Source organism: Phoxinus phoxinus, assembly GCF_949152265.1.
Source record: "Phoxinus phoxinus genome assembly, chromosome: 19".
Lineage (NCBI taxonomy): Eukaryota > Metazoa > Chordata > Actinopteri > Cypriniformes > Leuciscidae > Phoxinus > Phoxinus phoxinus.
In genome coordinates this window covers 3,762,503-3,777,077 of record NC_136894.1, presented here as the reverse complement: position 1 = coordinate 3,777,077, position 14,575 = coordinate 3,762,503, and the positions used below count along the sequence as shown (strand labels likewise).

At 45.2% G+C, this 14,575-nt stretch overlaps 1 protein-coding gene across 2 annotated transcripts; it reads left to right on the top strand.

Annotated features, from left to right (window-relative positions):
* Positions 1–7,017: 7,017 nt before the first annotated feature.
* On the top strand, positions 7,018–13,605 carry anp32e (acidic (leucine-rich) nuclear phosphoprotein 32 family, member E). Of its 2 annotated transcripts, none has more exons than XM_079591760.1 (7): positions 7,018–7,660; positions 10,128–10,277; positions 10,643–10,765; positions 11,298–11,460; positions 11,595–11,725; positions 11,814–11,862; positions 11,944–13,605. In XM_079591760.1, the coding sequence occupies exons 1-7, from the start codon at positions 7,607–7,609 to the stop codon at positions 12,027–12,029; spliced, it is 756 nt and encodes a 251-aa protein (XP_079447886.1). In that variant the 5' UTR covers positions 7,018–7,606; the 3' UTR covers positions 12,030–13,605. The 2 variants fall into 2 exon arrangements, with proteins under 2 accessions (XP_079447886.1, XP_079447887.1); XM_079591761.1 differs by having other exon boundaries at positions 7,485–7,660; positions 11,947–13,605.
* Positions 13,606–14,575: the final 970 nt, after the last annotated feature.

Genomic DNA, 14,575 nt, shown 5'->3' with positions numbered 1-14,575 from the left:
AGGGCGGAGCAGGATGAGGGCGTGGCCATGGCGGAGCAGACGGACCCTCAGGCGTCCATGGTGGTGAGGACCCTTCGGGCGGCCATGGCGGTGAGGACCCTTCGGGCGGCCATGGCGGTGAGGACCCTTCGGGCGGCCATGGCGGTGAGGACCCTTCGGGCGGCCATGGCGGTGAAGACCCTTCGGGCGGCCATGGCGGTGAAGACCCTTCGGGCGGCCATGGCGGTGAGGACCCTTCGGGCGGCCATGGCGGTGAGGACCCTTCGGGCGGCCATGGCGGTGAAGACCCTTCGGGCGGCCATGGCGGTGAAGACCCTTCGGGCGGCCATGGCGGTGAGGACCCTTCGGGCGGCCATGGCGGTGAGGACCCTTCGGGCGGCCATGGCGACCGTGTCGGAAGGGCCTCCACGATCCCCTCAGAGGACTTATTGCCCCCCCCCAAAATTTTCTTGGGGAGGTCAGCACTGGACTGGACCAGCGGCGAAGAGGGCTCTGAGCTGACCGGGGCCAGCGGCGAAGGCGGTCCTGGGCTGGACGGGACCAGCGGCGAAGGCACTGGGCTGGACGGGACCAGCGGCGAAGGCTCTGGGCTGGACGGGACCAGCGGCGAAGGCTCTGGGCTGGACGGGACCAGCGGTGCAGGAAGCTCTGGGCTGGACGGGACCAGCGGTGCAGGAAGCTCTGGGCTGGACGGGACCAGCGGTGCAGGAAGCTCTGGGCTGGACGGGACCAGCGGTGCAGGAAGCTCTGGGCTGGACGGGACCAGCGGTGCAGGAAGCTCTGGGCTGGACGGGACCAGCGGTGCAGGAAGCTCTGGGCTGGACGGGACCAGCGGTGCAGGAAGCTCTGGGCTGGACGGGACCAGCGGTGCAGGAAGCTCTGGGCTGGACGGGACCAGCGGTGCAGGAAGCTCTGGACTGGACGGGACCAGCGGCGAAGGCTCTGGGCTGGACGGGACCAGCGGCGAAGGCTCTGGGCTGGACGGGACCAGCGGTGCAGGAAGCTCTGGGCTGGACGGGACCAGCGGTGCAGGAAGCTCTGGGCTGGACGGGACCAGCGGCGAAGGCTCTGGGCTGGACGGGACCAGCGGTGCAGGAAGCTCTGGGCTGGACGGGACCAGCGGTGCAGGAAGCTCTGGGCTGGACGGGACCAGCGGTGCAGGAAGCTCTGGGCTGGACGGGACCAGCGGTGCAGGAAGCTCTGGGCTGGACGGGACCAGCGGTGCAGGAAGCTCTGGGCTGGACGGGACCAGCGGTGCAGGAAGCTCTGGGCTGGACGGGACCAGCGGTGCAGGAAGCTCTGGGCTGGACGGGACCAGCGGTGCAGGAAGCTCTGGACTGGACGGGACCAGCGGCGAAGGCTCTGGGCTGGACGGGACCAGCGGCGAAGGCTCTGGGCTGGACGGGACCAGCGGCGAAGGCTCTGGGCTGGACGGGACCAGCGGTGCAGGAAGCTCTGGGCTGGACGGGACCAGCGGTGCAGGAAGCTCTGGGCTGGACGGGACCAGCGGTGCAGGAAGCTCTGGGCTGGACGGGACCAGCGGTGCAGGAAGCTCTGGGCTGGACGGGACCAGCGGTGCAGGAAGCTCTGTGCTGGGCAGCGATGAGGGCTCTGTGCTGGGCAGCGATGAGGGCTCTGTGCTGGGCAGCGATGAGGGCTCTGTGCTGGGCAGCGATGAGGGCTCTGTGCTGGGCAGCGATGAGGGCTCTGTGCTGGGCAGCGATGAGGGCTCTGTGCTGGGCAGCGATGAGGGCTCTGTGCTGGGCAGCGATGAGGGCTCTGTGCTGGGCAGCGATGAGGGCTCTGTGCTGGGCAGCGATGAGGGCTCTGTGCTGGGCAGCGATGAGGGCTCTGTGCTGGGCAGCGATGAGGGCTCTGTGCTGGGCAGCGATGAGGGCTCTGTGCTGGGCAGCGATGAGGGCTCTGTGCTGGGCAGCGATGAGGGCTCTGTGCTGGGCAGCGATGAGGGCTCTGTGCTGGGCAGCGATGAGGGCTCTGTGCTGGGCAGCGATGAGGGCTCTGTGCTGGGCAGCGATGAGGGCTCTGTGCTGGGCAGCGATGAGGGCTCTGTGCTGGGCAGCGATGAGGGCTCTGTGCTGGGCAGCGATGAGGGCTCTGTGCTGGGCAGCGATGAGGGCTCTGTGCTGGGCAGCGATGAGGGCTCTGTGCTGGGCAGCGACGAGGGCTCTGTGCTGGGCAGCGACGAGGGCTCTGTGCTGGGCAGCGACGAGGGCTCTGTGCTGGGCAGCGACGAGGGCTCTGTGCTGGGCAGCGACGAGGGCTCTGTGCTGGGCAGCGACGAGGGCTCTGTGCTGGGCAGCGACGAGGGCTCTGTGCTGGGCAGCGACGAGGGCTCTGTGCTGGGCAGCGACGAGGGCTCTGTGCTGGGCAGCGACGAGGGCTCTGTGCTGGGCAGCGACGAGGGCTCTGTGCTGGGCAGCGACGAGGGCTCTGTGCTGGGCAGCGACGAGGGCTCTGTGCTGGGCAGCGACGAGGGCTCTGTGCTGGGCAGCGACGAGGGCTCTGTGCTGGGCAGCGACGAGGGCTCTGTGCTGGGCAGCGACGAGGGCTCTGTGCTGGGCAGCGACGAGGGCTCTGTGCTGGGCAGCGACGAGGGCTCTGTGCTGGGCAGCGACGAGGGCTCTGTGCTGGGCAGCGACGAGGGCTCTGTGCTGGGCAGCGACGAGGGCTCTGTGCTGGGCAGCGACGAGGGCTCTGTGCTGGGCAGCGACGAGGGCTCTGTGCTGGGCAGCGACGAGGGCTCTGTGCTGGGCAGCGACGAGGGCTCTGTGCTGGGCAGCGACGAGGGCTCTGTGCTGGGCAGCGACGAGGGCTCTGTGCTGGGCAGCGACGAGGGCTCTGTGCTGGGCAGCGACGAGGGCTCTGTGCTGGGCAGCGACGAGGGCTCTGTGCTGGGCAGCGACGAGGGCTCTGTGCTGGGCAGCGACGAGGGCTCTGTGCTGGGCAGCGACGAGGGCTCTGTGCTGGGCAGCGACGAGGGCTCTGTGCTGGGCAGCGACGAGGGCTCTGTGCTGGGCAGCGACGAGGGCTCTGTGCTGGGCAGCGACGAGGGCTCTGTGCTGGGCAGCGACGAGGGCTCTGTGCTGGGCAGCGACGAGGGCTCTGTGCTGGGCAGCGACGAGGGCTCTGTGCTGGGCAGCGACGAGGGCTCTGTGCTGGGCAGCGACGAGGGCTCTGTGCTGGGCAGCGACGAGGGCTCTGTGCTGGGCAGCGACGAGGGCTCTGTGCTGGGCAGCGACGAGGGCTCTGTGCTGGGCAGCGACGAGGGCTCTGTGCTGGGCAGCGACGAGGGCTCTGTGCTGGGCAGCGACGAGGGCTCTGTGCTGGGCAGCGACGAGGGCTCTGTGCTGGGCAGCGACGAGGGCTCTGGCGCAGGGTCAGCGGGCTCAAGATCTGGCTGGACGCGAAGATCTGGCTGGACGCGAAGATCTGGCTGGATGTCTCCCACAGTGAGTGAGGAACCACACACCCAAAGAGCTCTGTCCATAAACTCAATAAAAGGTCTATCTAAGTCCCTGAGCAGCAATATCTGGGCTAGAGGATCATCAAGTCCTCTCCAGAACCGTTGCTTCAAAAACTCCTCCTCCCAGTAAACATCCTGACGAAGATGAAGGTAAACTTCCACCAACTCCTCCAATGAACTCCCATTCTGATTGAACAGAAATGCCTCCATAGCGTTTTTGGGTCGGTCAATCTGTCACGGGTATGGTGCGGATGAAGACAAAGGCAAAGGCACAAAGCTCCAATTCAAACTTTTACTATAATAAAGCTTACACAAAACGGAAACACTCACGATACACTGTAACATAATCAAACATTGACCGACAACTGAAGGGAGAAAGACAGGAACTTAAATACAGAGGATGACGAGGGTACAACAGGTGAAGACAATGAAGGGTGATTAACTGATTAACTAAACAGGTGACGAAAATGAACTAATGAAAATGACGACAGAGATGATGAAAACACTGAAGATGGAAAACAAACTAAAAGTCCATGATAAACAACAGAAAACACATTAACAATGTGACAGCGGCATAGACACTTTAAAATACGTCCAAGAGTTTCACACACAGGTCTGTTATTGTAAAGACATCGACGTTACATTTTCACACCCCTAAACATGACACACACAACAAAACTAATGGTTTAGTTTTCTACAAAATACAGACTATGTGTCAGGCATTGCTATTGTGCTATACACCCTTTCAAGTTATATTCATAAACTCCCTCGACACAGTGAACAAAGTGAGTGTCACTCCCTGACACACTCACAAACACACCCTCACGAGCCTTTACATGTTATACTGTAATGCTGCAGGGTGTGATATACTGAGATATGCACAAATAAATCCTTTGTTGATACTGTGTTTTAGAAACTGGCTCCAGTGCAGATTTGTGTGATCAATATGTTCATTCACAAAGCTTCAAAGACTTGCACAACCACATGAAATACGTCTTCCTCTTTGGCTGGAGCATTTGATGAATGAACAGTGTTGGATCCAACAACTCACACAAAATATCGCTGGCTTGCTTTCATGTCTGAAAATAACTTGATAATATGTCATCTTGTTTACGAATACAAAACAGTAATGCTAACAGCATTTTTCAATCAGTTTCTGCTCTCATTTTAAGTGCCTTTTTGTCACTTTTCTAATTTCTGCTTGTGATTTACACAATGTTGTCCTAAAAAGACAGCATTTTCCCAAGATTTGGTATCCATATCCCAAACCGCTATATAATCCCACAAACCCACGCACACTTGACCTTGTTCGTGTGGGCTGGCAGCTACACCTGGATCCAATTAAATGTCACTCACATTCCTCTTGTTATTCCTAACCAAGGCCAGAACCTCATACTATTGTGTTTTGCTCGCTTTATTAGGGTAACTCAGTTCAAGTGCCTAGAGTTCAAGTAATCAGGACTAATTCTAGCTTACTACACTTTTTAGGAACTATAACTATGACAAAATGAATGGTGGCATGTGTGTGTATCTCCAATAAGGAGATATTTTTTTTTTTTTTTTTTTTTTTATTGATATTGATTTAATGATGCACTAACTGTTTGACACTTTTAAAATTTCGTTGTACAGGTTACAATGACAATAAAGGACTACTACTTTTTACAAACTCTAATATTTAAATTCATAAGAGCACAAGACAACATTTAGAGCAAAATGTAATGTTCTCCATTTGAATGACTGACTAATTGCTCTAAATAGTCCTCACACTTATAGCCTAAAACGTCTGTCTTGAGCCTCTTCTGTCTTTTGTGCTTGGCGGTGTATTTGTCTCAATCACTCCCGTATTAAACACTTGTTTGGGATTCCCAAGGCAGTCTGACTGCCGTTGGCCCATTGTGTTTTTTTTGCATGAGAATACACTAGTGTGTGTCTCCCATTATTCTTGGCTGAACGTGAAACCCTGTCCCCCATCTGTCGACCCCCCCAGCGGGCCACCATGCAGCCGGAGGACAAAAGGCCGCAGGAAACATTGAGAAGACGTGACAATGGCCCTCAATCAAGGTCAAGCAAGAGAAGTCCCAGGGTTCAAGCATAATGAATATTACCAGTCATTAGGCTAGTTAACTTGGTCCGATACTAGTCTTACACCTGTTCAATTTCTTACAAAAGTTGAGTTGCTTGTGTAAAAACGGTCTGTTTACATGTTAAAATAGGAATAATGGTTTAAGTGTGAATTCCAATTATATATATATGTGTGTTAGCCTAATAGCTTGTGTATGAGTAAAATGTCTGTGTAAAGCTCTAGTGCTCCATCTAGCGACAGCTTCCTATAAGGCCACAAGCCACACAAGCAGTCTTAACCAGTCCGAACTGGTTTCAACCATGTCCTTTCACTGTCTGCCATCTAGTGGGTTTGTCTGGCATCGTTGTTCAACATTTACTTGTCAAGTTGTGTCCAAAATAATGTAAATGATCAAGACCTTAAATACACACATCGTATACCCCTCCTCCACTTTGCTAGAGCATTTCCTGTTTCCTGCCTGTTGTCAACATGTAAATACTGGGCTTCCCACGAGTTATCTATATGTTTGCAAACGAAAAAACAACAAAGGGATATTGTAACTAAAAGATATTATAGCGTGGATGTAATCCCAGGGATTTGTTGATGAGGGTCGGGATTGTTGAATTTGATTTGTATTGAAAAGCAAATATAAAATTATTTTATATATATTTTATAACATATATATTATATATATATATATTTATATATGACTTGGCATACATCGTATCTATTAACCTGATACATTAGGTTTACCATCTGCTGTGTAAAAAAATAATTCTGGGAAAGAAATCCTGCAAAAATAATAAAATGCCCATGGTATTCAATATTTAGTAAAAATTATATTTTATATTATCAAAATGCAGTGTTTATATAGTTTTAAAAATATAAAAGTGCCCCTTAAAATGCAATTATCTAAAAAAATAATTAATACAATTAAAAGCTAATTTCTCATACGGTTTGAGATATGCTCGTAGCTCTTTTGACAGACAAACAAACAAATAGGTTGTCTATTTAAATTAATGTTTGTTTGTTTTTTTTATAAAAGATTATTCAGTTCTTCCCTGGCAGCCTGGATAAATCAGCTTAGGAGATCAGTTGTGGTGTCCATTCCACTTCAGGGTCAGTGTGCCATGTACTGCCCGTGCCCTAGTGGTCACCTTGGGGTATTGCACTAATGCACATTGCTGAAAGCGTTCATTTTACATCAGGGATTATTTCCGTCTAATAGGTGAGGACAATTGTTTTTCATCTATTTTAAAATAAAGACATTTTTGAAGCAACTCTGGAATTGTTTTAATGAACTTATAACAAGAATCTAACAGTCAGCTTGTACTCTACGACCAAATGGCCCTTTGTGGCTTGCAGGCTTCTGTGGGGAAGCGATCAGCACACCACGTTACATGGGACAGATGGCGTGCGTGCAGCCTTCAAGCCACCATGACTGTCTGGGTTTATGGTCAGCCATTTTGTTAGAATTATTGTATGGAAGACGTTCAAAGTATTATGAGTTCATTTGTGGTAAAAGAACACTTTTTGTTAGTATGTGAGAGGGAAAATATCACTTATTTCCTTTCTCTACTGTGTTAGTCTTCACTTTAGGCTCTTTAAAATACACAATTTTAACCTGGTCTCCAAATTGATTTCGAATTACTGGAGTATTAAAGGACACGGACATCGCTTCCAGGCGCCAATGAGAACAAAGAATGGGCGGATTAACCGTTTGAAAGCTTCATACTGACGTTCTGACCGTCCCGTCTAAAATTTACTGCGCGCGTATTTCCAACCAATCAGGTCAGTCTACAAAGACCGATTATGTTGATATGTATGATCCGTTTGAGCGACAGGCTGGTCCACCACTCACGGGTTTGAAAATAACAACGAGCCAATCAGGGCGCAGTGAGGGCGGGGTCTCAGAAAGGGGGTTGGGTGCGAGGTATCATGGAGGATCAGTTAGAGAACGGCAGCCATTGAAGATAGCCGAGCCGTAGGTCCGCGCTCAGGAGTTTCTGACAATTTTTTTTCTTTAAACGGTCTAACCCAGTGCAGCAATCACCAACAAAATGGAGATGAAGAAGAGGATCAGTTTAGAGCTGAGGAACAGAACTCCAGCGGAGGTGAGCGCTTTATTAATTATTTATTTTTCCACGGAAACAAGAAATGATGTTAGTTCGCAACCTGTCCATCCTGCACTTACGGAATAGCCTGTAGACTCCGCTGAATGGCAGCACGGCTGTTATACCACATGGGCAATTACAAGGATGCGATTTAGATATTTAGGCATGGATGAACGCATCACATAATGCACATTTTAGACCTATACAATATGATTTCAGACAAGTAGTCAAATATAATCGTTATTTGAGCGCGTAAAACTCATGTGAACTCGTTCGCCTTCGCCATTGCATTAGACTTGTCGATGTGGGCGTCCCAAATAGTACCTCAAATTAATATGCTTACATTTTTAACACAATTTTTTATTCAATGATTCAGAAACGATGTTTATTACTCAACAAGTGAAGTCCAATTCGGTTACGACGTTATTATAGTCCTCGATACGATTATGTTATCGCTTCCAGCGGGAAAACGTAGAAATTAAAAACAAAACGACAATGTTGTTATAGGAATTAATAGCCCAATCGGCCATTTATGCAAAATACTGACCAAAACATCACGCGAATGAATCTGCTCACATAAAAAAAAAGTTTATTGTAGGCAAGCTTCACGGATGCCTACCTCACTATGGCTTCTCTAACCTAACGTTAGTATAAAACGAGCAGTTTCGTCTTCCAAAGACGGACATCTTACTCTCCAACTCTTCGATATTTGACATTCAGGGGCATTTGCCTTCGGTCTTCCTCCTAAGACTCTCAAAGCCATTATGTTCAGAGTTTGAGAGCACAAGCACATATCGGAGCGAATGTCAGGTCAAACTGCATAATTAAGCGTTCATGGCTTCTGCAGCGCCTCGCTGTGTGTGTGGCGAGGATGGTGTGTGTGAAATGCTGCTCGAGTCTCCGTGTTGACGGGCGTGGGGAGTGGAAGTCATTTTGTTGCATCAATAGTTGAGACGGTGTTTTGTGGCTTTGACTCCGTTTTTATTAATCGGAGTTGAGCGATTTTTAATTCGCAACGCCTACGTGGTGTTTAGAACGGAATAATTGGCGCGTAAACCGGAGATATTCGCTCGACCGTTACGAAATTCCGTTTAAAAATAAACAAGTTGCCATTTTCTTCAATGGTTACGTTAATGGCGTATTTATGTAACCTCCGGTAACATTGTTTATTACCGAAGTTAAGCAACACGAATTCGGCTTTACGAAGCCGTTTGGGTTATCCGTCACCGTTTTATTAATTGAAGGAATGTGGCAGATGGTGAAGGGGCGAGCCCCCTTCCTCTCCTCCGATTTTAGTAGATTATTGTAGTAGGCTTGCCTGAACCGAAGTAGAGGAGCACGCTTCTTTTAAATGAGGGATCCTTTACACGAGCTTGAGTTAATGCTTTGACGTGTATATATAAATCATACATGGCTTTTAACTCGGGTGTATCTTCTTGCGTCACCAGCAAAATATTACCATCTCTCGCGCATTCTGGAAATCTACTTGTGAAACGCTGGCAGTAATTCCGATCAAATCCTGAGCGATGAATGGGTAAACATTACCCAGGCTAACGTTACATTAAGCACACATCACGTGGTTAAAAATGTAGTATTTTTCCATAAGGACAACAAGTTATTGAATATTTAAGTAGTAGGGCTGCAGCCTGGAGTGCGTGCATGCGTACACGGTTCAGTTATACAGGCACGTTCCCAAAAGACCATACATTTAAAAAAATATATGTATAATCATACAGGCAGATAAACAATAAACATACATTCTCTCGATGCCTTTAAAGATGATGTAGGTCTACTAAAATACTTTAGTCATGAAATTAAGACATTTATTTTGAATTCCCCCAAAAAATTGTAAATACAATGGGGGTATTGTTTGTTTCCTAACTTTAAATCCTAACTTTTTTTTAAATTATTTATTTATTTTTATTTATTTATTGGGGACCATGTACAATTTCAAACATAAATGTTACCATTTGATGCATTGTACCAGAGTTAGCAACAGGCTAATTTACATCTGCAGTCCCCAGGCAGGGTACATTAATAAAAACATACAAATAACACTCCCCCACCTCCTACACACACAAAACACATTGTCACTAGCAAATAGCAAAACTGGTTCAACCAATGGCGTGAGTTTGGGGGCGGGACTTTCTGTTGGTAGTGTTTAAAAACCTGTTTGAAAACACTCATTGTTTTTGCAGTTTCATTACAAACATTAGAAATGTTTTAAATATGCTATTATATATTCATAAGCACTAGTTGTAATATAAGCAGTTATTTAATTTTGCATTGTGGTAATTCGTGACAATAGTATGAAATAAACTATTTTATTAGTTTATTTAACAATAGTATGGAATAAACTATTTTATTAGTTTATTTAACTAAAAGTTTATTTAACTATTTTATAATAGTATGAAAAAAACTTTCTTTGCTCACCTAACGGCCTTTATTATGTTCGTCCCTCCTGCAGGTAGCAGAGCTGGTGGTGGATAACTGCCGCACGAGTGACGGTGAGATTGAAGGCCTGACAGATGAGTTTAAGGAGCTGGAGTTCCTCAGCATGGTCAACGTGGGTCTCACCTCCCTGGCCAAACTACCCGCACTGCCAAAACTGAGGAAGGTCAGTCAAGAGATCAAGCTTTAATTTCAGAAAACACCAGGCAAAGTTCTCTTAACAAGAAGAACTGTTGTGTTTTAAGTTCTAACCATGCAGAAAACCGATACCGTAACACAGTTTACATATTAATGTAGATGCGTTGTATTATTAAAGTGTGCAAAAAATGGATGGAGAATGCCTAATGGAAACTTTAGCAGTGTGATGTGGCAAAATATTTATGTTTAACATATTGCATGATTACTATAGTAAATTGGTCTTATAAGCACATAATTACACTGTTTTTTTAAAAAACAGCGGCTTCTCAGCTATTTTTTTTTTTTTTTGCCAAGATGTCTTATGTTAATTTTAAGGGCAATTCTCTTTTACAGTTGGAGCTGAGTGATAATAATATCACGGGTGCACTGGAGACGCTTGCAGAGAAATGCGCCAACCTGACTTACTTAAACTTGAGTGGCAACAAGATCAAAGAGCTCAGCACACTGGAGGCCCTGGTAAAAAAAAAAACACTGATGCATTTACACCATATTTCTCAATAAATATTATATAAATATATTTTGGAGATGTTATCATCAGGCACACAAGTTTGACCCATGCTTTTTTGTTTAAAGGTGAAGACCCAACTTTATGCATGTTTTGTAAAATTCCCTTATCTGTCAAACATATTTTATTAGATTGTCCTGGACTTAATACAAGCAGAATGCTCTTTTATGATGTTACTTCACTTAAGGACATATTTAATGAGATTATTTTGATTTTTTTTATCATATGTTAATTTTAAAAAATCTTGTATAATATAACTTGCTGTTGTTTGTTTTGTTTTTATTGTATTTATATGATATTTGTAGTTTTGTAATTTAGTTTTTGCCATGAAAATAGCTTTGAATGCTGACATGGCATTAAATAAAATAATCTGAATCTGATATCATCAGCCCTTCAGTTAATGTACAGTCTAACGGTCATTATCGTAATTTTATACACAAGTTAAAGGCCATTCAACCTTGTTTGATGCTCTTCAACCCTCAGCAAAACCTAAAGAACCTGAAGAGTTTGGACCTGTTCAACTGTGAGATCACCACGTTGGAGGACTACAGGGAAAGCATCTTTGAGCTTCTGCCTCAGGTCACATACCTGGACGGCTTCGATGCAGAAGACAATGAAGCTCCAGACTCTGAGGCTGACGATGATGGTGAGAACCAAGAGTTTGAACACACAATTGACTATTTTTTTAAATTGCAGATTATAATGCTCATCCTCCAATGGACACATAAAATTGTAAAAGTAAGCTACATCAAGTCATTACCTCTTGTTTTTATTATGCAGATGATGATGAGGACGGCGAGGAAGGAGCAGGGCATCTTGGGGAGTATGAAGAAGAGGAGGAGGAGGAAGATGAGGAAGGCTCAGAGGGTGGAGAAGTTGGCCTGTCCTATCTAATGAAAGAGGACATCCAGGTGACGTAGCTTCCGCCTGTTTAAAAACATTCACAACCAGTCTGGGAAAACTTGACCTCTTAATAACAACAGATTCCTTCTGTAACAGGATGAGGAAGATGATGATGATTACGTAGAAGAGGAAGAGGAAGGAGAGGGTAAGCATTAATTATGCCACCAAACGTCTTAAAATCGTCGCTTTTGTGTTGAACTGTTCTCTAATGACACATTCTGTGCAGAAGAGGAGGCCGGAGTCCGAGGAGAGAAACGAAAGAGGGTTGCAGAAGATGAGGGCGAAGATGATGACGATGAAGACGATGACTAACCCTTTTGTTTGACTTCTTGGAAACAATATCCAAGCTGTAGATCAACCCTGAAAAAGACCGTGATCTTGCAGATTGTTTTTCTCTTTGTAAACCATAGATAAATCACTGTAGAGGCTAAGTGTTTTCTTTTATAAATGCATTATATATTACACTATATAAAAGGGGTTTATTGACAATTCATTTATAGCCATTCCAAGTTAATTCCCAGCACGTAAATCGGGGTGTTGGCAAGGGTTTGAGATTTCCAGAGGTTTCCCGATTGCAAATATGTTGTTGGACGGGCCCGTTCGAGACGAGCGCTAGGCTTTCATCACTGAGAGGTGACGGCAAACTCGCACTCCCCAAGACCTCTGTGAGGAGGCAGTGTGTTCTGCTCCTCATCTACCTCTCCAGGTCTCACTCTCAGCCAATCGTCTCCAACCGTCAACCCCTTTGTTCTTGGATCAACCAATCGCTGCCAAGGATCTTGTCACACTCTTTAAATGGGATGGTCTCCACTTGATTAAGCTGTTCTGGTAGATCAGGCTCATTTAGGCAGACCAGATATGTGATCTGTTGAATTTTAAAGTGTGATGTATGTAAATGTGATGTAAATTGAGCAAAGATCCGGAGTCGAGCTGTAGATTGGCAAATTGAATTTGTTTTAATCTCCAAGTAGTTTTATAATAAAGAGTTCAATTATGTGAGCAGTTTGCCCTTTCTCACGTTTTATGCAGAAGTCGCCTATTTTTGACATCTTAGACGTTAAAATCAAGATTTGTTAGTTTTTAAGAGAAACGCCATTGCTGGAAATTTCTCGTGTTCAGGTTTAACAGCTTTGTTGGATTAAACAGTACCCTCGAGTACCTTTCTACCTTTGTCTTGCTGTGGAAACAGGTTAGTTTCTACCTTTATGTTGAGGTATTTTACAGAGTAATACCTTTCAATCTAATGTTCGTATGGCAATATGTATATAGTATCTGTTTCAACAGGTTTTATTTTCCTTTTTCTTTTTTAATTACTCTGTTTGGTCAGTTGTTTTAATACAAATCACGTCAAAGGATTTACATACACGCAGGTAACCTGTTTAAGTTTCAAGTACTTGGTTGTTGTGAGAGTGTTGTATTTGGGGTTTTATGTGCTATAAACCTCTCTAAAAGGATTTTAGTTGTTGGATTTTGATGTTTTGTTTTAATGGGTTTAGGTTTTTGTGTGTGTGTGTCTCTTTTTTTAAGTTTGCAAGCTCCTTTGTCTAATTATGAGCTCCTTTTGAGTTAGTTGTAATGAATGAGTGACTTGTCCTTTTGATTATTAAAATGGCATAACTCCATGGGATGTTGTGTTCAAAAATAGACCCTTTGTCTACTAAAGATTTCTGTAATTTGATTACAAAATTTTGGATTTTCTCAAACTGAGAGCCGTCTGGACGCCTCATGCACAGGTGAGGAGGAAGCACTGTTTTTAATGATAGAAAAAGGTGTCCTGGTACTAAAAATGGTAGTGATGTTTCAATCAAAATTTATATAAACCCTTTCAATGAATGCAACCTGGTGTAAGTTTGATGTGGGAAAATAAAGGAAAAACCGTTTACCATAATGTTCTTGTGGTTTAGAAAATGTTTTAATTTTGTGTTCTTCAAAGCGAGGGGGAAAATACCAGCAATGTAGACCGTCATTTAAAGGACTTTTAATATAATTACACAAATCCCAGCTCAAGTGTAACTTGTTGACTTAATTTAGCTTGAGGCATGTGAGCTCCACAAGCCTGGAAAATTTAATTTTATACTACACTGCCATCTGCAAAGTCTTGTACTTAGACCATCTATCATTTATGAGTTACACAAACTTTAAGCAGCAGAGCATAGAGGAAAGGGGTGTGTCATGTGATCAACAGACAGAGTTACCAAGAGCATCATCAATTAATCAGGAGTGAAGCATTCACCGTCCAGCCAATAGAAATACACTGGAAGGGTGGAGTCACTGTGATACTCATTAATTATTCATATATTTGATAAGTGAGTGTTTCACTATAGGTGATTAGTAATATGAAGAAATATTCAAAATTTACTTGAACAATACTACAGGAACATCAAAGCATATTTATATGACATGCAACTTACAATTAATTTATGTTAATTTAAATCCATATAATCAATAGCAGTAAGATCTTCTATTTTACTGGCTACGGAGAAAAAAATATGACTATTTAATTTGAGATCAGAATGTAACATGAACTTTCATACCTATCAGCATGGATAATATAACTTCTACAACATTTTTTAATAAAAAAAAATAAAGAAATGTTAAGTTTAAACACCCCAAAATTCTATTAAATGTTTATTTTTCCACAGAAATGTGTTCTCAGGATAAGAGTATTTTTAATAAATGTGTGCAAGTTGACACACACTTTAAATGTTATACATTTATACAACTTATTTGTAATTTTGTTGATGGTTTTGGTTTCATTAATTGTATTATTATGTTTCATAATTTTTAATAGCCTGTTTAATGGTATGTTGACAACTTGCTCAACATAATATGATAAAATGCCACTTAGAGTGTCATCA

Excerpts from the sequence above, each read along its gene's own strand:
- anp32e (XM_079591760.1), top strand. The coding sequence starts at position 7,607 with ATGGAGATGAAGAAGAGGATCAGTTTAGAGCTGAGGAACAGAACTCCA. Across the intron at positions 10,766-11,297 it reads TCAGCACACTGGAGGCCCTG|CAAAACCTAAAGAACCTGAA; the intron begins GTAAAAAAAAAA and ends TTCAACCCTCAG. Across the intron at positions 11,863-11,943 it reads AGAGGAAGAGGAAGGAGAGG|AAGAGGAGGCCGGAGTCCGA; the intron begins GTAAGCATTAAT and ends CATTCTGTGCAG.